The sequence below is a fragment of the Vipera berus genome (assembly GCF_964194415.1).
Source record: "Vipera berus genome assembly, chromosome: 14".
Taxonomy (NCBI): Eukaryota; Metazoa; Chordata; class Lepidosauria; order Squamata; family Viperidae; genus Vipera; species Vipera berus.
In genome coordinates, this window is record NC_138217.1 from 13106607 (window position 1) to 13130866 (window position 24260).

Consider the following 24260-nt stretch of genomic DNA (forward strand, 5'->3'; position numbering starts at 1 on the left):
CTGTTGCCTGCCAAGCCCAGATCAAGAGCTTAGAATCATAGAATGACGGAGTTGGAAGGGACCTTGGAGGTCATCTAGTCCAACCCCCTGCACGGGCAGGAGACCCTAGAGGAGAAGACCCCTGAGAAGGTCCTCAGAGGCCGACATTTGAGGCGCAACAACTTCAGTCAACAATTCCCTCCTAGCCTACACATAAAAACCGTGGGCGATTAAAGAAGTTTGAAAGAATAAAATACAGGTGAGTCCTCGGCTGGCCAAGCGATCACGTGACCCGTTTTTCCAGTGCCGTCGTAGCTTTGAACGGTCACTAAACAAACCGTCATAACCCGAGGACTCCCTGTATTTGGTACCGCAAATATACATTTGGTGCTTTCAGCTGATTTTGAGCTGAGTTGACTAATCCCTGCAATTTTCCTGGCAAAGTTTTAGCAGAAGCGGGCTGCCCCTAACCCTTCCCCTTCCTACGGTTGAGGGGGAGGGACAGGCCCAAGGGCACCCAGTCGGCACCCTGTCTAAGAAAGAACTGGAACTCACAGTCTCCTGCTTTCAGACAGCAATAAGGACCCCCCAATAATTGGGGGGACCTTTCCTGAGGGAAGTGGGTCTTCCTGAATGACAATGTCCTTGGGGGGGTTATTTTCAGGCTTCTAATTTTAGCAATGATTTTGTTTTTTTTTTTTCGCTGGGGGGAAAAGAGAAACTCTCCATGAAGAATTTAGAAGTGGACAGAGAGGGCTTTGAGGATTTGACACGTCTCCATGGAAATCTCCCCCCCTCCACACACACACACCAGGAATGCTAAAAATGGCTCAGAATTAAGTGGGGATTGAAATGCAGAGAAGTGAAGAGAACCACTAAGTACTGAGGATGAGGGAATGAGTTTCCAGAAATTCATGTTTCCATCCAGATTTTAGGGATGGGTAGGGCTCAGCTGCTTTGATGTATTTTTAATGTAATAGTCCAGCTGCCGAAGATGTTTTGAGCAGCCAAGGTGCAATACTAAGATTACTTTAAGCGCGGAATAGTAGCGGGGATCAAAGAATCCTATTTGAGATTTATGTTCTCTCTTTTTTCCCCCCTTTCTAACTGCTTAGATGCCCCAGAGCTGTGCAAATAAACTTACCTCTTTTTCATCTCCAAGAGCTGGTTATTGAGGACTGATCTCTCTTCTTCCAGCTGGAAGACCAAAAGAGGAAGGAAGGGAGAAAAAGCAGATTTTTACTCTGCTCATTAAGGCCTCCTTTTCAGACTTCTTGGGCTCTTGAATCTATTCCATATCTTTTTTTTTGGGGGGGGGGGGAAAGGATTTTATTTAGCCACTTCTAAGGCTTTTGGCAACCTTGTTGTGCAACCAGCATTTCCTTCTTACAATTTCATTCACTATTAAGCCGCCCACTCCACAAGACTCCAGCAGGTTAAAATATCCAAAAATAGAGTTAAAAGCATGAAACAAAACAGGGTGGCCCTGACTAAACTCAACCGCAGCAGTAACAACACAACACACAAACGGAGGAATAGAATACTGCCTTACTCCGTAGTTGTCGTACACTTTTTTATTATGAGAAACTAGCTTTAAAAAGATCCTTTTTAAATCTTATTTCTTCCACCCTCTTCTTGCAGGGGGCATCTTCAAACCTTCAGCCCCATAAGACATCTATTGCTCATGTAAAAACACCAAAATAAAAGATAATGAAATAATTTAAAGATCTGAAACCTCTATCATACTAGACCAAGAATGGGGCAGAATCTAAAATAACCCTCTTGTCAGGCACAAAGAATCAGGACCACATATTAAGTTCCAGTTAAACTGCTGGCTGGGGAATTCTGGGAGTTGAAGTCCACACATCTTTGAGGCGCCAAGGTTGATCAAACACTCATTCATTGTCCCCAAAGCAAGACTCCCAGCACAGCTGCAGGGATTTTTTTCTCTCTCCACTTTTTCAACGTAATCTTCCTAAAAAGCCATTTCCTTCCGGTGCAAATTAAAAGTGATTCTGGGTGCGCCCCAGAAAATGAGCTTGGTTTGCAAAGATGCGCCAGAAAAGGAAAAAAATAATAACTCCACCGAAAATCTATTTATGGTGGGAATTCATCCTCAAATATTTAAGGGGTGTAGGCAGGCCCCCTCCCAGTTTTGGGCCGAGGTGGTATCCGAGTCTCTCAAAACAAAGGGCTTGCTTTGCACAGCCAAAATGAACTCCTAACAACGCAACTTCTCCCCTGGAAATGTCACCGCAGAAGAAGGCCCCTTCTCCAAAGCCCTTTGGCAGCCCTCCTCTTCCTCTCTCCCACATCCTCGTGCCCAGCATCTCAGGGACCCCTTTAGACTCTCTGCCCCCGCTTTCCCCGCCCAGCCAAGAAAACCCAAGGCCGAAACCTCTGCCAACCTTCTGGTGACTGGCCAGATCTCCTTTGCCCAGCTCTTTAGCAAGTTTCAGGTTCTCTTCCTGGAAGACGGCGAGCTGGTGGGACTTCTCCTCTTCTGCCAGTTTGAGCACTTCTCTGGAAGAGAGGGGGGAGGCAGCAGGGTTGCCATAGGAACAAGGAGGATGGAAAGGAACGGGGGAAGAGAGACCGGCTTGCAAAGCGCGTCATGGTTTGTCACGGTTTGACGAGACGGCTGATAAGAGAAACAGCCCACCCACCCACCCTCTCCTCGGTCTAGTATCGATCCCCAAAGGGTCAGGGCTTGCTCGTTCTTTGCGTCGCCCCCTTGGAAACAGAGCACGAAGCAGCCATCCCAGGAAATCCTAAACGCTCGTGCAAGTCTCCGTTACCGGATGGATAGGAAGCTGCCTTTGGTGGCTTCTGGATTCGAAGACCATCTGCCGGTGCCTTGGCTGGCAGCCATCAATTCTGCCAAGCAGCCGGGGGGCTGGTTCATAAAAGCTCCATTCACTAAGCATCCCGTTCACGCAGGCTCATGGACGCAACCGCAGAGCCCTGGCTGAGCCCGGTGGAAACCCCCCCCCCACCCCCGCTTTGGAGAGCGCGTTCCTCTTGTGGAAGACAAAAGTCCCTGACTTGTACAAAAATTGTGTGAATAGGACCTGGGGTCCCCTGAGCGTCTCCCGCCTGATATGCAAGGCGGGAAAGCTTGGATATTTTTCGAGACAAACGTCTGCCCGGATCCTTCCGGGTGCATCTCGGTGTCCTACATTCCTGTAAGTGAATTAATCCGCTGCAAAATTAGATTTCTTCCTCTCCAGATTGGCCGGCGCGAGCGTGCGGGAACAGTTTGATTTGAAAAGCCTGCGCTAAAACCTAATAAAAGAAGTCCAGGCGGGATTACCATCTGCTTTCCTGGCTGCTGTGTGCAGGAGTTGCATGCGCGCATCCGTCAAGCTATCTATTTTTAGAAGAGGCTTTAGAAGGTCAGGCTTTTCAAGCAGCGCAGCGTATGTTGGTAGAAAAAAGGGATTTTTTGTGTGTGTACAGGCTGCCCACACACAACTGAGACTAAAACTGTATTTTGTATAGTGTAAAGCATAAAGAGAGAGCCACAGCTTAGTTCATTAAGAAAAAGGCACTGCGTAGGCTGTAATTCTAGTCTTTTTCAGCACCGTGGCAGCTTTCAGTGCAACAGTACTGAAAAAGTTACTTCTGACCAAATGTCACCCTTACGACCGTTGCGGTGGGTCCAGGGTCACGTCATGAAAATTCGGGAGCCTGGCACCTGGCACGTATTGTGATCACGTGATCCCCATTTGGCGGCTTCCAATGAGTGAAGTCAGTGGGAAAAGAGGTTTGCTGAACAACGCTGTAATTCGCCTAACAGCTGGAGTGATGCACTTAACAACCACGGCAAAAAAAAGTTGTAACCTTGGGTGCAACTTGTGTAACTGTCTCGGTTAACAACAGAAGTTCTGGTCGTTAAGTCAAGGACTGCTTCTACTACTGCAGTTTTGTACATTAAATCTCATAACAATCTACAAAAATGTGACTTTTCCGCTTCTACGAGTCAAGAGATAAAACACCCATAATAATCTTAGAATAAGCCTCAAACAGCCCATTTCTCCTACCTAGGACTTGCGATGAACACTTTTGATTTGACCCGTAAAATAACAAAAATGCACCATGAACGTGGTTTATGAAACAGAATTTGGAAAGTCCCGTGCCGGTGGACTTCTTGCATAAAATCTGCCATTAACAGTAATGAAAAAAAACATGTTTGGCATTTCCTTGACATTTTGTTCCTGATGGAGATAATACACAAGGGGAAAACAAAGGAATACTGGGGGGAAAATGTGCCCTCTTCAGCCAGTTGAGACCGAAATAGCAATCTCTGCTTAACATGCAGCCCCGTTTTGTCTCTTACACCCAGAAGCAGCTGCAAATTCTGGCTATTTTTGTTCTACGCAGAGCTTTAGGAATGTTGATTTTTTTCTCCGCATTTCCTCTCCTTCCCATTCCACGAATAAACATTCCCCCCCCCCACACACACACGCCTCCCCCCCATGAAAGTCTCCCACAAAGTAGAACAAAAACTCACAGTTCTTTTCGAAGTTCTTCCAGGTTTTGGCTCTCGGTGTTCAGACGTTCCTGAGACTTAGTCAGCTCCTCTCGATTCTTTCGCTGGCTTTCTTTAAGAGTGTCCAGCTTGAGAGGGGAAAGGGAAATTAAAAAAAAAGGGGAGGGGGATGAAATTAATTCCAAGTGATCCCAGGAGTGAAGAACGCTGACCGAGTCTTGTCTTGACCCTTTTTTCATTTCTGCTAAAGCAGCTGTGTCAGATGTGGGCCAGGGCCTCCGCCTGAGGATCTAGGACAGCCTATTTAGTGTGGAACAAGCTAATTCGGGGAAAAATATATATATTATCTCTTTAGGGGGCCTGCAAAGTCCAAAGCGAGGTTTGGAGCCCCCACGTTTTCATTTTTCCCAGCAAGGTCTTGTCATCAGCCTCTCAGTCTCCTCTCTCCATAAGCAGTTGGGGGTGGGGGGAGAGAGATATTTTATTTCATAACAGATAATCTCTGGAAGAATTAGAACGGGGTGGAAGGTGGGGATGGATTTAGCCATCTGTCTGGAAGCCACGTAGTGGATTTGATAAATACAAGATCTTCTTCCACTGGGATTCTCCACCAAGGGGAGAAACAGGAGATCCTTTTTCTGACATCTGCAAGGATCTCCCTGCTAATGGTAGCCACTGGCTGTGCAGTGCATCTACACCAAGTGGAAAAAGGTCTTCTCCATCCTTTGTTATTATCCGAGTCTTTCTCTTCATTGGAGATTCTGGGGATTGGACTTGGGATCTAAAGTGGGAACCTCTCATGCATTTGGGATGTTCAATCTGGAATCACGACGTTGACTCCTCCCGAAGTGAAAGGAAGGATGAAAAAGCAGAGATTTAATTTTTATTTACCTCTTTTTTCAACTTCTGATTGACCTGCTTGGAATCTTCGAAGGAGGCCAATATTTCCATCTTCTCTTTATGAAGGATGTCTTTCTCTTTGGTCACTTGTTCCACTATCTGCAAAGCATCTTCTGCTGTTTTTGCAGTCTAAAAGATTTTTTAAAAAGAAGCCTTTTTTAAAAAACAAAACAAAACAAGCCAGGTCAAGTCCTGGGCAAAAGATGGTGGCGGGCTTACCATCAGAGGACACCTTGGTGTCCTACAGAGCTTTCTTTTCCATAAACTGAGCCACTTTGATGGCGGCTAAGGATTATGGGAGCTGTAATCCAAGCTCTCTGCAGGTTTACACTCTGCCTGCCTCTGATTGCCTGCCTATAACACAGCGTTTTTCAACTTTGGTAACTTTGAAGAAGGGTGGACTTCAACTCCCAGAATTCATAGCTGGCTGGAGAATTCTGGGAGTTGAAGTCCACCCTTCTTAAAGTTCCCAAGGTTGGGGAAAACGCTGCTCTAGTCAATAGTATTTCTCTCAAGTAAGCAGCAAATCATGATGCTAAAATCCAGCTGCTACTGGTGTGTGAAACCAATCTCTCTGCTTCCAACGTTTCCGTGCCAGAAGCGCAATTACATCTAGTGTTCCATGCAGAAATTAAATTAGAATCCCATGCTAGTATTATTCAAGTAAAATTGTGGGCCCCAATTCAATTATCTTTGTGAATTATTTTTTTTTTAAAAGTTACTCTTAATAATTCAGGAGAGAGCTTCACCACCACCAATTTCTATTCTTTTTTAAAAGATTATTACTGAAAAATTTGGGGGACAAGAAGAGATAATCGAAACGATTCAATAAAGCCTTCTGAGCTTTAAGATCAGGCTAGTTAAGATAGAATAGCGGCTGAAATAAACCTTTAGAGGTTCTACGAAATGGAGACAGGATTGGTTCAGCCTCCTGATTTGTGCTCTGTTGGTGGTGAAGCCCTATTGTGAATAAAAAGGCAACAGGCTTTGCAACTTTCATTTTGGAAACAATTCTGCTTAGAAATTGTCTCCTTGTCTTTCTGCTCCAGTTAGACAAGGGATAGACACCAATTGAAAATAAGACCACTTCCAATCACGGGTCAGTGTCCAATTCACACCTACGTGCCTTTTTATTCACAATTTGAAAAGCCGATTTGAATATTCAGCCATGGTGAGACCCCAAAAGAACTCTCTTCCACTCCTCCATCACCTCATTGCAACGGCTGGAGAGAGGCGTTCCTCACCCCACAGTACAAATCAACTTAATTTGCTATCATCCGTAAGAGAATTAACAAGGGTGTTCCAAGGGTGCTCGATCGTGCAAAATTAAGTGCAGACACAGGAACCATTAGTGATTGGTGTTAGTAACCATGTAACTGGACTGATTTAGCAGTTTCGATACCTCGAATCTTTGCATTACCGCCTGGGCTTGCAGACTCTCAATGCCCTCCAGTTTCAAGACAAGTTCATCTCGCTCTTTCTGAAGGCCCTGGCTTTTGTTCTGAGCCGCCAAAAGGCTGGCGGACATCTCACTGTTGGCCTGGGCTAGGAGGGTGATCTCCTCGTGCAGTTTGTAGTAGTCCTTGGAGAACTTCTCCTTCTCCTTCAAGATCTCTTCCTTGATGGCGATGAGATGCTTCTGCTCCAGAAGCAACGTCTCATTCTCTTGAAGCAGCTTAGCCCGTTCCAGTTCGCTGGTTTGGTGGCTGGAGCGGAGGTCTTCCAGGATCTTGGAGACGCTGCTGTGAAGTTCCTGCAGCTCCGCTTTGGATGTGGTCAGAGCTGCAAACTCCTTCTTCAGCTTCTCAATGCTGGAGGCCAGCTGGTCCGTCTCGGCGCTGAGGACCTCTTTCTCCTTCATAATTTCTTCCAGCCTGGACTCGCTCTTCAACTTCTCCTGTTTCAGCTGGTCCCTTTCTGCCAACAACTCCTTATTCTTTAGCGTCAGCTCTTCCTTCTCTGTCTCTAAGTGACTAATGGCGTTATGGAGCTGGGTGTTCTCTACCAGAAAGGACTCCTTCTCCAGCGTACGGCCTTCGTGCTCTATCCTCAGGTTATTGTAGACGGTGTTGAGCTCTTTGCTCAGCTTATGGCACTCTTCCTGCAACTGGACCTTCTCTTTGCTCAGTAGCTCCTTCTCCGAAGAGCTGCTCTTAAAGGAAGCAGCTAGTAGTTGCTTAGCGTGAAGCAAGGCGGAGTATTCGTTTTCCAACACTGTTTTGGCACTTTGGGTCTCTTTTAAGATTTTGGATAGTTCGGCTTTATACCGGACAAGATCTTGGTTTTCTTCTATCTTCTGGTCAAGCTCTCGCTTCAGGGTTTCTGCACTGCCCTGCAGCTTGGCCTTGTCTTGGACCAGCATCCTTTTGGCAGAAATGTCCAACTCATGCTTCTTCTTCAATTCACACACAGCTTTGGTGGCAGACTGCTTCTCCGCCAGGAGCTCAGCGCATTTGGCTTCCAAGGAGGCCTTCTCCTTGAGGAGGCCCTCGTTCTGCTTCTTGAGCTTCAAAGACTTCTGAGATGCCACCTCTTTCTCCGCGCTCATCTGGCTCAGCTTCTCATTCAAGATTTTCTCAACCAGGGCAGCTTCTTCAGTGGTTTGGGCCAGCTTTTCTGAAAGGTTCTTGTTTTCGTTCCAAAGTTCCTCCCTTTCAGCTGCAAGTCTTCTCTCGGAGCAAACCAGGGCTTCCTTCTCCTGCAGGAGCTGAATCAGCTCGGTGTCTGTCGATTCCCGACTGGCCTTAATCTCTTCCAGGAGTTTTGAAAGACTAGCGTGAGAGGCCTCCAGTTGGCTCTTGTCTTTGGTGACCTTTTTAAGCTCTTTATCTGATAACTCCAGTTTGGACTGAAGGCCTTCGCTTTTCAACTGAAGCTCTTGTTTTCCTTCTAGAGCCTCCTCTAAGCTCTTGCGTCTCTCCTCCTGAGTTTTCAAGAGGGTCTCCTTGTCAGACTGCAGGTCCTGGCTGGTCTGCAGGAGACTATCCCGTTCCCTCTTCAAAGCGACGTGCTTGTTTTCCAGATCCAAATGCTTGCCCAAGAGCAAGTCCCTCTCAGCAGCCAAGGTGGTCACTTCCTGAAGCAGCTCTTTCTGGTCTCTGGCCATGTCTTCGTACGAGCTCTTCAGCTTCTGAATGACGTCATCCTTATCTTTGAGAAGAGCGGCATTCTCCTCCGAAAGCTTCCTCTGACAATCCTCCAGTTCTTCCCGTTGGCTGGCGTGCTTCTGACATTCCTGGGCTAGGGCCTCCTTGTGAGCTTGGAGCTCCTCCACCTGGCCGAGGAGAGCCGCCTTCGATGTACGTAGAGCGTCGTTCTCTCTCGCGATCTTAAGCAGGTCGTCTTGGGCAGCCTCAATCTCCAGGAGCAACCTTCCCTTTTCGGAGATCAGCTCGTCGTTCTTCTCCTTCTCTTGTTGGGTTTTGTTCTCAGCTTCTTGCTTCTCCTTGGCCGTTTTTTTGTTCTCCAGGTTGAGCTCCTCGTTCACAGTCCAGAGTTTCTCCTGATCTTGTTTCAACAGCCCAATCTTGGACTCCAAGTCTACCAGCTTGGATAACAAGGAACCTTTTTCTAACTTTAAAGCATTGCCTTTCTGTGCCAAGACCTCCTTCTCTGCTATCAAGGCCCTCATCTCCTCTGACATTAGTTCAATCTCCTTGCTGGCTGTGGCTAACATAGAGGTTAAAGACTACATGAACAAAAGGACAGGGAGACAAAACACAAAGAGAATGAAGTCGAGCAGACGAGGGTGGATTAATAAATAGCACGACTATCCCAAAACAAGACTAAGCAAGGTTATATACTGACACACAGAGACTATACAAGTCGCTGGAGGGGTTGCAGGGAATACTGGCATGAAATACAGGTGGTCCTCGCTTTACAATGATTTAGTGACCGTTTTCAAAGTTACATAGCATCACTGCAAAACGTGACTTTTTTCACACTTACAACCGTCGTAGCACACCCCCCCTTTGGTCACGTGATCAAAATTCAGCAGGTTGGCCATTATCTCACATCTGTGACGATTGCAGGGTCCCCGGGATCACGTCATCCCCTTCTGTGACTTTCTGACCAGCAAAGTCAGTGATTCAGCCAGATTCACTCAACAGCTGTGTTACTCGCTAAACAACTGCGTTGATTTGCTTAAGAAAGGACGTGAAACGGGGCAGAACTCAATTAACAAATGTCTCGCTTAGCGACAGAAAGATTGGGCTCATAAGTCGAGGACTACCTGTGTACCTCATCCTAAATTAAAGGATTGCTACGGAGGCCTTGCAGATCACGCTAATTCCAAAACAGGAAACAGCATATTAGTCCCAAGTTTTAGCTCACACTCATTCTTTGAGATGTGAGGATTGGTTACTTTTTCAAGTTTTCACCTCGCTCGTGAATATGAACCTTCCTACTAATCTGTGTGTCATTATATACACCACGTATTCAGGTATAGGACTTGCGGAACACAGAGCTTAAAAGCACAGTGACGATATAACGGGAAATGGGAATGTCAGGAATAATTTTCGAGGAGAGGCAAAATAAAAAGCAGTTAGAACTGAAGCTGCTCAAAGCCAGTAAGGAACACGACCAACTGCTGCCGGAGGTTAAGCAGTGAGAAACACCGTTAAACTAACCGCATTTCTACGGTAGCACAGGCTATGTTTCTGAGCAGAATAAGGAGTTTTTTAAGCATCCCCCCCAAAAAAAAGCTATAAAATGCTAGCAAACTGAAAGAACAGCAAAATCAGGAAGGGCTTGGAAGCCTAGAGCAAGGAGGGTTTCTCAACCTGAGCAACTTTAAGAAGGGCAGAGCTCGACTCCCAGAATTCCCCTGCTAGCATGGCCAAAGACAGATGTGCACCTTTGCATGCTCAGCTTCCTTCTTCAGCTCCTTGGCCTGTTTCTCTAACTCGCTGTTGGTCTTCTGGGTCTCTGCGAGCAGCTGCTCCTTCTTCTGAAGCTCCTGCTGGGATTCCTTCAGGGCTGCTTCATGCTGGGCAGCCATTTCCGACCGCAATTTCTCACTGGCAGCTTGCAGGTGTTTATGCTGCTCTTGGTGAGCTGCAATTTGCTTCTCCTGCAAACAAAACAAAACAGGCAGAGGAACATCCGGTTGAAGACAGGAGTCTGCAGCCTGCCTGTTTTACAATCCACACAGCGTTGCAGATCCACAAAGGTGGGATGTCGCTGGAGATTCCTAACCATCCAGATTCGTGGTTGTCCCGAAAGTGGTTTTTTCCCCCAAAAAGGCAATGGGATTTTCTTGTTGTTGTTGTTTTTCCTTTAAAAAAGTTTCACTTCTCATCCAGTTCATCAGAAGCTTCTTGGATGAGAAGTGAAGTTTTCAAAGGAAAAAAAAATGAAGAAAGTCCCGTTGCCTTTTGGAGAGGAAAAAAAACAAAAGCACGTTTGGGACATTCTCTTAGGTTGTAAAATCAGGTCAGCCAAAAAATGACCTGCTTTGCAACCATCATGGCTTACAAGCGCTCTGCTATGGTCATACATGGAAGACTCTTCTACCCGGCTTTGCATCTGCAAGCAAGACAGTTGGGGTTGAACTTACAAGGACTTCTCAATTACCTAAATTTTGACTCTTCGGGGAAACCTCCCCCCACCCCCAACAGCCCACCAGATTTCTGTTCCCCCCCCCCATGTTCTTACCAGGGTGCCCAATTTGTTCTGCATTTTTTGCTGCTCCTCCTGATGCCGTGCAAACATTTCTTCCTGCTTTTTTTCAGCCTGACGGGCCGCCTGCACCAAATTCTCCTGCAGCTGAGCCATGCCTGTGTTGGCTTGGCGAAGCTGGACCTGCAGCTCTTCCACTTGCCTAAAATTGACAAGAGCAAGACCAGGGTTCGTGATGACGGTCCCCGAGGGTGAGAATAAGCAGGTCTGGATGATGGCGAAGCTCTTCCAAGGTCTGCATTTTATGGGCAAGGTTTGGGGGAAGATGTACAGAATTCCACTCCCAGATGTGTGGACTTTAACTCCCAGAATTCCAAGGTGCGTGGACTTCAACTCCCAGAATTCCAAGGGGTGTGGACTTCAACTCCCCAAATTCTCCAGCCAGCACGAGGGAGATCTGTGGATTTCAACTCCCAGAATTCTAACATGTCTGGACTTCAACTTCCAGAACTGCTGGCTGGGGAATTCTGGGAGTTGAAGTCCACACATTTCAGAGCGGCCAAGGTTGAGAAACCGATGCTCAGAGTATCATTCAAGAGCTAGAGACCATAAAAAAAAAACAGAACTGACAAGCTTTTTTTTCCAAACAAAAAATACATAATTTTTTAAAAATTTGGAAGGTCTCCCCAAGTTATTTATCCAGACCTAGGGGCAAGAGGGCTGAAGCCTGGAAAAGCTGCTTTAGATGGTGTGTGTGTGTGTGTGTGTGTGTGTGTATTTACTTGTCTTTGAGCCGCAGGGCCTCGTTCATTTTGGTCAGCTGGCAAGAGCTGTCGCCTGAAGACTTCATGATTTCCGCCACCTCGTTTTCCAGCTTGGCTTTGGCCTCCAACAGCTGCTGCTCTCTCAATTCTCTTTCTGCCAGCATCTTCTCCATGGCTGCAGGAGGAGACGAGAAACGCAGGCAGTCTTACAAAGATGGGAAGTCACCCTTCTTCCCACAAGAAATTGGGGGCAAAAGCGACTGTTCTAGATAAATAATATGTCTAGTTTTCTTTCTTGACTTACAGCCATTCGTTTAGTTTCTGTCTTAAGTTACAATGGTGCTGAAAAAAAGTGACTTATGACTTAAAGACAGTTGCAGCACGTGATCAAAAGCCGGATGCTTGGCAACGGACTCGTACTTAGGACGGTTGCAGTGTCACGTGATCCTCTTGCGGCCTTCTGACAAGCCGAGTCAACGGGGAAGCCATAATTCCCTTTGCAATCTTGTTACCAACTTAACAACCGATGTGTGGTGAAAAAGGTCGTAAAGTGGGGCAAAACTCACTTAACAACTGTCTCGCTTAGCGACAGAAATGTTAGGCTCAATTGTGGCCGTCAGTTGAAGACTACTTGTACTTGGAAAGTGCTTCTGGACTTTTTGCTCAAAACTGTGAAAAATACGAAACTTTTGATTTTAGGTTGGCATGTTTTTTTTTGTAACGATGGCTGCAAATGTGGCGAGGAAGAAGTTGAAGCTGCGTTATTTTTGAATTCGACCGCAGTGAAAAAGAAAGTCTGCGTCTTCTTCTTACCCGTGAAGTGGGATCTTAGCTGATCGAGTTCGCCTGACATTCCTGCAAACTGCAGATCTTTTTGGTTCAGTTTTTCAAGAGTTTCTAAAAAGGAGCAAAATGCAGGGATACGTCAGAGTTCGGTTCAGCTTGTCAAAGAGAGATTTTCTTAAATTGAGCAAGCTGTTTATTATTTTTAAAAAAATAAGATTTCATTCCTTGTTCCTCCTGCCCCATCTTAAAAAAAAATTAAAGGAAGGTTGCGTTCATGAGAAACTTACCTTGCATAGACTTTTGTAAGCTTTTTGCCTCATCAGCACCCTTCGTAAATTTTTCCTTCTAGAAGAGAAGAGTGAGAAACACATTTGGCTGCATAGAGCAACATAACCAGACTGAACAGCGAGTCGCAACGCTACGCTTTAAGATGCAACAGCCCAAAGCAGCTTTAAGCCAGACCCCAAAAATGCTCCTTGAATTCTTTGCAACGTTTGGCTAGTCTTCTAGAATTAAAGCAAGCCTAAGAATATTATTTGACAACTGCAAATCTCTGAGACCTGCTTCCTGTAGGCGACCGGGGAAAGAAATGTTGTTTGTACAGGTAGTCCTCAACTTATGACTGTGATAGAACCCAGAAATTCTGTCCTGTGACCCACCTGACTGAACCTGAACTTTAGTGATCTCGGTTGTAACTTTGAATGGTTGCTAAGAGACCAGTCATAAGCAGAGGACTGCCTGTATCTAGGACTTCCTTTATTATTACATAAAGTCAATATCTTGAATTTCTCTTATCTGTAATCAGGGAATTGTTGAGTGGAAAAATGATGTCCTGCTATAGGAGAAGGACAGGCAGAGGCTGGGGGGTAGAGTCAAGAGAGGAATCAGCCTGGAATCTTTACGTTCTCACATGTGTGGTCCTGATTCTTTGTACCTGACCTTGCTCACTGCAAAAGGTCCTGTTCGAACTTTGGATGGCTGCATGCTTTCCCAGACTGGGTCACGCATCACACTGAGTCAATGCAACGATGCATTGACCCAGTGTGCTCTGATCCCACCCCTGCAAAAGTGGCCTTTTTTTGACCGTCTTACCTTGGAAGCTCTAAATGCCTCTGGAAGAGCTGCCAACGGCCCTCTCAAAGCCCTGAAGCAAAGCTCTGGAGTGGATCGGCCCCTTAGCCCGGCGGTTACTCACCAAGTCCTCCAACTCCTTCTCCAGAGAATCTTTAAGTTGGTTGACTGTGCCTAAGTGATGCTCCAGATCAATCAGCTTTTTCTCTCTCGCTTGCAGTTCTTTGACTAGACTCGCAGCCTAGCCAGGTGGACCAAGGGTGGATGTAAAAATGAAAAGTTACGCAAAGGAAAGAAGAGAAGCAAACCAAGGCATCTGCGAGAAGGACAAGTTGAAATGCAGGCAAAAACAAAACACTTTCATGAACGGGAAATGAAGGGGAAAGGGGGCGGTTAATGCACTGAAATGGCATTCAGACATGACACTAATAGCATCAGGAGAACTTTAGGAAGATAGCAACTCTTACAAATATATATATATTATTTTTTCATTCTAGACTCCATTTCTAAGTTCTGAAACCCCTAATTTGCTTTCGAAGGAAGGACTAGGCTTCTTGAGAGACTGATCGTCTTCTCCTCAAAGTGAAGAAGACAAAGATGAAAGGTTGACGCTTACTCTGCCTTACAGGCCTTCGGTTGGAATTTCTGGTCTGGAACTACGCACAGTATCAGGAGTCTCTCCAAACTTGGCAACTTTAAGACTTGTGGACTTCAACTCCCAGAATTCATAGCTGGCTGGGGAATTCTGGGACTTGAAGTCCACAAGTCTTAAAAGTTGCGAAGGATGGAAAACCCTGCTCAATATTATCCCACAATCAAGGTATCATCCTGAACAGTCTTCTATAGAAGTTAAAATTTAAGACCTCTTTCAACCAAAATCTTTTACCTCTCCACAGATAATTAATGGCCATTTGGAAGCTGAGCAGAGAGTCTCATTTTATATTCCACAAATTTGGCTAAATTCCAATTAAAACCCTTCCAACTTGATAGACATCTCTGCAGCTTGTTGCCAATTCCATCAAGGAATTGATTATGCTGCTTTAAATAGTTCCTTCTGTCACCCTGTAAATATCACAGGAAGTCTATTAATTTGTTCAGAATTTGTGATCTATTAATTCGTTCAGAAAGCTTGATGTAAGTTTTCAAATGTGTGAACAACAGACTCCTTCAAGCCAACACAAAATGAAATCAATGGAATGAAGAAGGAAAAAAATGACAAACGTTAAAGCAAAATAACGCAAAATGGATGTTGGTACAAACCTGGCTACTTTCATTATTTCTGTCATTCTCTAAACTCTGTATCTTTTTTTTGGCAGCTTCGTGTTCCTCGCTGAGTTTCTCCAATTCCAGTTTACCTTCAGAAAGGGCCATCTGAAGGCCATCAAGTTTCATGAGCTTTGCTTCAGCAGCTTTGATCTTTGTCTTAAAGCTATCAATGGCCTTGGTTTGCTCCACACACTTCTCCTGGATTCCTTCTAACTCCTTTACCTTTATTTCGGATTCGTGCAACTTGCTAAGCGTGTCCTCCATTTCCACCAGGTGCTGATCTTCTGCGCTTTCCAGTTGGGTCTTCAGCGCTTCCAAACTTCTCTCCTTCTCCTCCGTGACCTCCAGCAGCTTGGTCTTCAGGGCTTCGATCTCCTTCGTGAGACACAACCTCTCGCCTTCTTGCTTCAGCTTCAAGTTAGACGCCTCGTTCTCATGTTGTTCTCTCATCTTCTCAATCTCCACCTTGAGCTCTGCAAACTCCGCTGCCTGAATCCCAGCTCCTTTGCTGAAAGAGGTCTTCAGCTCTTCCATGGCTTGCCGATGAGAAGCCATCGCAGATTCCAGCTTAGATTTCCACAGTTCAATCACCTCTAAATTCTCCTTCTGGGCTGTGTCCAGCTTGGCTTTCAAGGAGTTGTTTTCTTTCGCCATCTTTTCATTAGAGGACAACAAGGCCTTGATCTCCTTCTGGAAGGATTCTTCACTGACCCCAAATTTTTCCCGCACTGACTTCACCTCCTCCTGATGTTCCTTGTTGATCGATGCCATCTTCTCTTGCAGAGCGTTGATCTCCTGTAGCAGCGAGAGAGACGTGTCCACATTGCTGGTGACTTTACTAGACTCCAGTCTTGACCGAAGGTCAGTGACTTCCTTCTCCCGCAATACTAGATCTCGTTCCAGTTCCATGATACGAGACTTTTCAGACACAGTGGCGACCTACGGGAAGAACAGCATTAAAAAGGAGAATATTATAAAAGGACATACTAAAAGGGGCACTGAGATATTCTAAATACTTCAGAGGACTAACATGGCGTCTTCAGTGCTTCAAAAGAACGTACTGATAATCTACATTTCTCTATTTTCTCTAAATGATGCCCTTAGTGAAATCCCACGTACGATTATAAAATAGTAACTTTCAACTCACACAAAATGTATTTGCTTTTTGGTTTTGCGTGCTTAGAAGTAAATCTCGATCCCAATCATCAGAAATTAGCGATACGTGGGCTGTTAGGATCAAAAGCTTACAGCTGCAGCTTGCACATTATCAGAAGTTTGCAGAACACCTTGAAGGGTTCCTTAAAAAGCGAAACTCTAAGGAAATGTTAGTTCCATGAGTGCAGAAAATTGACAGCCATGACATTTCAGCCCATCTCCAAACCAGTTCCGTGAACAATTAGCCACCAAGGCTTTCTTCACGTGACTTTCAGAAGAGAGTATAACAGATTTGGAAGGGACCTTGGAGGTCTTCTGGTCCAACCCGCTGCTTGAGCGGGAGACCCTGTATCATGACAGACACACGATGGCCCATTCTCTTTTTGAAGAGTTCCAGACCTTCAAGCTTAATCAGGAAGCTAAGATGGTCCTCACCGTGTAGATGAAGGACAGCCGAACGTTCATCAGCTCCTCAAGCTTGGTTACCTTACTCTTGAGGTTCTGGCATCTCTTAGGCTTGTTTTCTATGTATTATTTCTTACTCCTTTCTATGAAATTATCTTACCGGGACTTCACAGCAGCCTGAAAGCTAGTCCAGAAAAAGGGATTTTAAGCTTAGCAAGACTTTACAGGACTGAATGTTTTAGAGACATGGGAAGACAAAATCAAGTGGTAGCAATAGAGGAGAATACTTGTAGTTCAGGGCTGAACTGAGAGGCCCTCGGTGGCCTATGACAGACCACTCAAGTTTTCCAAAATACAACCAGCCGCTTAGCTCCAACGCCATAAACCTTTCCCGCTGAAAACTCTCAATCGCTTTCACGCAGACATGCACACCCCACGGCCACGTTGATTGAAACATAGCGACGTCCATTACCCTAGTGTCTTCTAACTCCCTCTGGAGTTTGTCAGCTTTGGTCTTTTCAAAGAGAAGACTCTGCTCAAGCTCCTTAAGGCGGGCATGTTCCAGTTTGGTCTGCGTCTGTTAGTAAAAAGGGAAAGGAAGAGAACACAACAGTGCCACCATCACATGCCAGCATGAGAAGAAAGAGAAGCGACATGCAGGAGGTGCCACTGGCTGTCTTCTACCAGTGGTGAGCAGCAGAAGATGGGAGGGTGGAAGGAGGAGGAAGAGGACGACAGAGAGGGCGACAAAAATGAAAAAACAAAAAGTGAATCAGGTAAAAGACGGACTCACAAGTGCAACTCAGGGCTGACACGCTGAGCGCCAAGGGGTGGATGTATGAAGGAGCACAACGCACACACAAAAAGCGACAAAACCATGCAGCCAAAGTTACTGATCAATGTGACGTTTATCAGCACAAATTAGAAGAAGTTAATGCTGCGTCAGTCGTGATTTCTGGTCCTGGTGGGCTCTCACTGGAAGAGGACTTGTTTCCCTGGGGGCGGGAAGAGGAGGAGAACTCTGAGGGGAAGGGGAAGAGGAGCTTCTGAGTAAGGGGAGCATTTCGAGAGAAGACCCTGCCAGGATCGGAGCTCATCGTGAAGAGGGTGATCAATCCCTCTCTCAGAAGGACTTCAAGGAGAAGCTGGCAAGCCAGAGGTTGGAGGGGGTGACACACCTCTCGAGTGTTGAACCAGGCGTTAGATTAGATGACCCCAACATGAACCAGATGACTCCAGCAGGTTCCCTCAGCCCAGCCTCCTTCACACACCTCCTTGGGTGAAAAGAGCTCAACTAAATTGAACAGATTCCCCTCCAAAGTTTTACTAGAAGTTTCTTGGCAATGTTTTTACAAGTTAAGATTTCACAAGAGGGATGACTAAAAGGAAGCCCAACAAGCTGGGGCAAAGCTTCCTCAACGTCAACAGCTTAAACTTGGTCTAGATTTGCCAAAGGACGTCGGGCGATCTGAGAGGTCTACAGACAAATATCATGGAGAAGAGACTCTCCTGGGTCCATCAAGGACTTCAAAAGTGGTGCAAGACTCCTCCACTGAGTTTGTCACGTCAGTCAAGGCTACAAGTCCAAACTGCTAAGGGTCCTCAAAGTCAACTGGCACAGAGGATTCCCCCTCCTCTATACTACCGGTCATGATGATGATCCTTAAAATATATCCTTCTCCAATCAGGTCCACCGTTGAGCATAGTTTTTCTCACTAGAACATCTGGTTGTTGTTGAACAGGCTGGGAAGAGGATGGGAGCAACATTAGTAGCGTCTCAAATTTAATTGGCCTTTCATCCTCCTGCTGCAGGAACACACTAGATGGATTGAATAAGGGGAAACTAACCTATAAAATGGTCAATGTCCCATTTTTTGCTAACAAACCCTGAAGATCAAGATAGGCGATTAGGTGGCCTCCAGCCAGCATGGCCTGTGGATTTAGAAATTACAGACATTGTAATCCAGGAGAACTGGAGATATTACTTGACCAGACCTTCTCCAATTAATGGAGCTGTTGTACATGGGCTTCTTCAGACCTGGCAGGGGTCTTAGATGTCACAAGACCCTTGTTTCTTCCAAGAGTTGGCAACTGGGTTAAAATGGGAGGGGGGCTCAGAGAAGTGGATCTTTTTGCAAATGCTCAATTAAATCAATATTCCAAAGTAAAGGATTTCAGTTGGGAGGGGATAGAAAAAAAAACAGCGTACGTACCCCGCTTAGAAAAGATTTGGGTGCAGAAAGAAAGCATTCACAAAAAGAAAAAAAAAAGAATATGTCACATGCAAATTTCATTCAGCTACGCCACTAGCTTGATTTAAGAAGGGCAAAACAAAAATCACAATACCTCGCTGTGCAATCAGAACGCACAAGGCCACAAGGCAAGACAGAAGTGCCAACTTGAGGATTTGATTTTGCACGGGGGGGAGGGGGGAAAGGCAGACGGGACCCTTCAGAGATCTTCTGGGAAACGATGCTGATTTTTGTGTGCGTAGGAAAAGGGCGGGGGTCTAGCGTGTCCTTCAGTTCTTCCTAGGAGTCACACTGCACACGTGCAACGCACAGCACAAGGAATATACTATTAAACATTCTGTAAAAGGGAAGATCTTTCACAAACCCACTGGAGAATAAAGGTGGGGGGAGGGGGGAAATGAAGAAAAATAATGGTTTCTCCGTCCTGATTTTTCACTTTCTCTTATTAAATTATGGAACAGAACCTACTCTAGGAAATCACTCAACTCGGCCTGGATCTTAGTGAACCAATTCAAAGTTTTGAAGTAAATCTCTCCGAGGAAACTTCTCACGAGAAGCTTGCAAGGTTTAAGCCTTAAGGACACGGTGCTAAGTTTGAAGGTTTGTATAAAAGCACAACTTTTATGAATCCTGCTTCCCTCCTCATTCTCTGCTTCTGATCAAAGTCCCACATTTTTAAAACCTACAAAGCTTCTTCAATTCCAGGCAGACACAGCTGGGAGCACATCCCGAGAGCAAACTGTGGTGTTAGTGGTTAAAGAGCACCATCGACAAACGCTTTATTGGGTATTAAGACCGGGAGAAGGAAGGGGTGTCTCCACACATTCAGAGGTCCTCTTACATTTTCAGGGTCTTCAGAAATTTCTCTCTTTGGCTATCCGCAAAAATTAAGACAAAATGAGTTCACCAGAACATTCAGTACGAGAGTTCAAAATACAAGTTAAAAAAAAGAGAAGCAAACCACACCGCGAGTTGTGGCTGAGGAAATGCACACCAGTGGCTGCTCTCAACCAAACATGAATTATGGGCCCTGCTTGGTAGGCTGCAGTGCTCACCTGCGTCCCACAAAAGTACAAGGATACCTCTCGTGTCCTTTTGGCTGCAGAGTGCCTGCGTGCACATAAGTGAGTGTGATGGGCTGGGCAAGCACGATGACCTCTAGACAAGTCATTGTGTGAAATGACCAGAATATGCAAATTTGGGACTACCACAGAGCCCTCGGATCTTCTCATGGACCTAATTTTTGAAACCACTCAACGGTCTAATGGACGTGTGTTCCACAAGGATGACCTGGCGAGTTCTTTGTGATTAAGGGGAAAGATTGAGCAATTCTGACGTTCATGAGCCAGCAGTCTTAGGAATAAAGAAGACCTGAGTACAGGTCTCCTTCTTCAGGGACTGGCAAAGCAAAGCGGTTGCTAAATGAAACCATGGTTATGCTTATGATCTGACTTCAGCATTCCTTTGCTTCACCGACCTGCGAGGGTTGGTCACAAAGTGGCTTTTTCATCACCCTCCTAACTGCAAACAGTCGCTAAACAAGGACTGTATGCACTCTCAAACTAAATAATAATAATAATAATAATAATAATAATAATAATAATAATAATAATAACAACAATAATATACATATACAGTTTTTCTGTTTATTGATCACAGGCACACACACACACAAACACGCACACACAAACACAAAGAACCACAGACTGAAAATGAGCGTTCCTTGAAAAGTCCAGATAAAATGGATGGGTGGGGAACAAAAAAAGTACAACTAAAGATGATATTAATATGAAATATTAAGTTCAAGGCTCCTGATTTCAGTCTGGATTATCTGCAGCTCAACATGTCAGTTTCCAACTTTGCATGGGAAAAGGCACTTATTGAACATCTGGAGAGGTTTCATTTCTGACATCAAGCATGCTAAAGAGGATGTGAATTTAGCGCCCGGCTGCGTGAATTTAGCCTGCAAAACCGGCAGGCCCTATGAGTTTCATTGCCGAAGCCCAACTTGCCAAGCGTTGCGTAGGCCTGCAATCTTGTTGAAGCCGGCTAGGAACACAGTTCAGACATTAGGGTAGCCGTCTGACTGCTTAAACCTTGCATTCTTTGAAAGTCTTACTAAAGAAGTACAAGATGATATTTAGCACCAATCCTAGCTCTGCTCAATCGTGCTGGGGTTCTCAGCCTTCATTTTATTGACCGTCAGGCCTCCGGTAATGAGGAAATGACCCACTGTGAGTTTTAAAGCTTTGGCTCTAATTTCCAGTGGGTTAGGTTTTTTTTTTAATGAACAGCTTTAATTAGGGATTTGGGAAGCATCCAGAACGGTTGTGGAGCAACACAGAAGTAAAACACAAGAATGAAAAAGGTTACTCACTCACAGCGGAGACAAAGAATTAGCAAGAAAATCTGGTCAAATGTGAGAACACTCAGCTAGAAAGGGTTAAGTCACATCACGGGTCCTTTCAGACGCGATAAGATGCCACCACTTTTCTTTATTCGCTTGGTGCTCTGCTAGGGCACAAGCGCTTTCTTTTTCATGTAGCCAGTTTAACAGAATCGGAGACATTTTTACCTCTAAGTCGCCCTTGGTAATAGACTCTTCCTCTACACGGAACTGCAGATCCTCCACCTTCCTGTGAACAATTTTGAAAAGCAAGACAAGGAAGACGAGACGAGCATAAGCATCGCATAAGCGGAATAGTTCTGATTTTTTAACAAAAGATTTGAGATCTTGTAAGATTCAAACCAGCCGCCTACGGATAAGACACTGTTTCCCCTTGAGGAAAATGGCTGTAATCTGGATTATTATTAAAAGATCCAGGTAGAAGGTTAAAAAAAAAAGCTGCATGATCCCTTTTGATCCAGCACGGTCTGGAGTAACCTCTTATAGGCAAGAGGATGGAATGCATGGAGCACAGTTCACTGCTAATTTTTCTCAGAATTCTCCAGCCATTCCTGGATTATAATTCCAGTGAAGAAGAGCAAGTTGGCTGCAGAGCTACCTGTACTTAATTTTTTTCAATTTATTTATTTTTTGCTCGTTTGCATCTTTGTTTTACCTCTTCTCCTCCTCCAGCTGGTTCAGCAATTCCACTTTTTCCCTATCGGCAGCTTCCACCAAGGCTCGCAGCTGATCCATCTTGGCTTCCATTTCCAGTATCCGCTGGGTTTTAACAGAGACGTAGGTGAGAAAAATGCCTTTAATTTAAATGAGGCTACGTTGAAACAGCTACATAGAAGATACATACTGATCCTCAATCCAACCCAAGCTATTCGCTTCTCCCAAGGTCGCGCCTTCGTCCCCCAAATATTAGGTCGCTTTTCATCAGAAATTTAGCTAATGCCGTGTTTTATCTGGCAACTTTTTACAGCTTATGGAGTGGAAAGGACGAGCAATGAATTGAGCAAATGGACTCCCAAAACAAACAACAGTAGTTGACATTTGCTAAAATGATGAAATGTCTCAGGTTAAAAAAAAAGTCTCTTGGTAATATGGAATCTTTTTCCTTCCTTAATCTTTTGTACAGAAAAGTTTTTGCAGGGAAAAGTGGTGTCAGGAAGGGCATCCAGTAACCCTGACTCTATCCTGAATTAAGGGACTACAGGGTCATAAAAAACGGAGGAATCTTTTGCACAGAAGAGATATTTGATCTTCCCCAACTGCCGCCTGATGTCAGGAAATTCCCAGCTAGGCAGGAAGGAAGGGGTCAAGCAGGAAACCAGTCTTGAGTCCTTACGGAGCTGAAAGGGGCATCAGCCTGACCGTCCTTAAGTTCCACTATAGTTTATCTGGTCATTCCCAGGGGAAGACAAGCAGTCTGGGGAGATTCTTGCAGCGTGGGCAGAAGGCAATAAAGTTGCGGATTTGGACTTGCCAGAGTGGCTTTCAAGAGGCTAAACCCCTCGGCTCACCTGATCGTGTCCATCCTGTGCCAAGGCAAGCTGCTGCTCTATCTCCCCAACATGGCTGGTGGCCTTGGCCACCTCCGCCCTCTCCAAATCCCGCTCGGCCAGGAGTTGCTCAATGTGCTGCTGCTTCTCCTTCAGTGCCTCTTGCAGGGCGGTGGTGCCCGAGATCTTCCGTGCGTACCGAGAGGACGTCTCTGTCAACTGCAAAAATGAGAGAGGGGTTTTGAGTAGCCCAGTGCCGGAGAGGTCCAAAAACACACACCGGTGTTGCAAATACCACCGGTGTGTTGAATTTGGATTGGATCAGTGCAGCTTTACAGTGGTTGGCCAGCAAATCTGCCCAGATAGGACCAGATATTCAGTAGGGGAAATGAAGAAGAATACTTGTAGCTCAGGGTTGAAATGAAGGGTCCTTGGTGCTCCCTAAGCATGGTGGTTTTCTTGTGGACGTGTCATTACCTAACTAGGTAATATCATCAGTGCTAGAAGGGAGTTGGGTTTGTGAAGAGGAGGAAGAGGAGGAGGAGGAGGAGGAGGACCTGCGGGGCTCTCTGAGCTTGGTTGTTCTCTGGCAGACGTTTCATTACCTAACTAGGTCACATCATCAATGGTACAGTCCTAGCACTGATGATGTCACCTAGTTGCGCCATGAAACGTCTTCAAGGAATCAACCCAGCTCAGAGAGCATCAAGGATCCCTCAAATAAGGGGAAAGGAAGAGCCAGGAGGCTCTTAAACAGGAGGATCTCCATAGGTAGGTATACAATAATGCAAAGAGAGTGGTTTTACTTTCCTAGAACAGAGGTAATTCTCTTCTGTTGGAAGAGTGTTAAGGGAATATTTCTGCAGGATGCCTTCTCTCAGAATTCAGTTCTGATCTGACGAGAGCAAAACTCGGGGCAAAAATATATGGTGAGGCCGAGATGTTTTTTTAGACTCCTAGCCCCACCTCGAACAAGCGTTGCTCGAACACCAGAACAATTGAGAATGAAGGCTCTTTTAAGGAAGACTCGCTTCCTAAAGGAAACCAATCCACATAAAAAAGGCTGAAGACTCCAATTCATGGTCCATGGTGTGAACCTTGGACCATAAGCTATGGAATGATCCCATATTCTTGTCCAATGAAAAGAACTGTGTGGTTTATTCCACACTGGGCCACGTTAAGATGCACGGACCTCAACTCCCAGAATACCCCTTGGCTGGGGAATTCTGGGACTTGAAGTCCATGCCTCTTAAGGTTGTGAGCTAACTGAAAGAGCACCCCCATTTTAGGGGGAAAAACAAAAAACGAACGAAAAAGACAAATTTTGCTTTCGTATCCTGCACTTCCACCCGCCTAGTAAACAAGAAGTGAACGTACCTGCATAGCAAGACTCTTAATGCAGCATTCGGGAGAATAGGGAACAGAAGAGTTCAAAGAGAAACAAAGGTTTGATGGCCTCAACCTAAGCAGAGGGAGCCTAGAGCAGATTAGCTGGTTAAGCTGCTAAGCATTCTCCGGCAAGGGCACCCGTCCTTCAGTTTAACCCCAGAATTCGCTCCCTTATCCAAGGCATAAACCTGGCATCACATGCAGCAAAAACAAAGGGGCTGGCCAAATTTGGCGGAAAAAACTATTGGGGAGAAAAAAGCTTGCAATTTCCCAATTTTAAGCCCTCTC

General features: G+C 45.5%; 1 protein-coding gene across 1 annotated transcript in view; it reads right to left on the reverse strand.

Moving 5' to 3' along the window:
- Positions 1-24260, reverse strand: part of CLIP1 (CAP-Gly domain containing linker protein 1) — a 43300-nt gene that overhangs the window by 6356 nt on the left and 12684 nt on the right. Inside the window, exons 7-23 of the mRNA XM_081338652.1 lie at positions 22605-22802; positions 21752-21855; positions 21265-21325; positions 19531-19563; positions 16910-17014; positions 14872-15816; positions 13736-13852; positions 12828-12885; positions 12568-12651; positions 11773-11929; positions 11027-11192; positions 10227-10442; positions 6774-9059; positions 5363-5500; positions 4493-4599; positions 2388-2502; positions 1124-1176 (exon numbers count right to left, since the gene is read on the reverse strand). Coding sequence (XP_081194778.1) covers positions 1124-1176; positions 2388-2502; positions 4493-4599; positions 5363-5500; positions 6774-9059; positions 10227-10442; positions 11027-11192; positions 11773-11929; positions 12568-12651; positions 12828-12885; positions 13736-13852; positions 14872-15816; positions 16910-17014; positions 19531-19563; positions 21265-21325; positions 21752-21855; positions 22605-22802 — 4943 coding nt within the window. The remainder of the gene's footprint in view (positions 1-1123; positions 1177-2387; positions 2503-4492; positions 4600-5362; positions 5501-6773; positions 9060-10226; positions 10443-11026; positions 11193-11772; positions 11930-12567; positions 12652-12827; positions 12886-13735; positions 13853-14871; positions 15817-16909; positions 17015-19530; positions 19564-21264; positions 21326-21751; positions 21856-22604; positions 22803-24260) is intronic.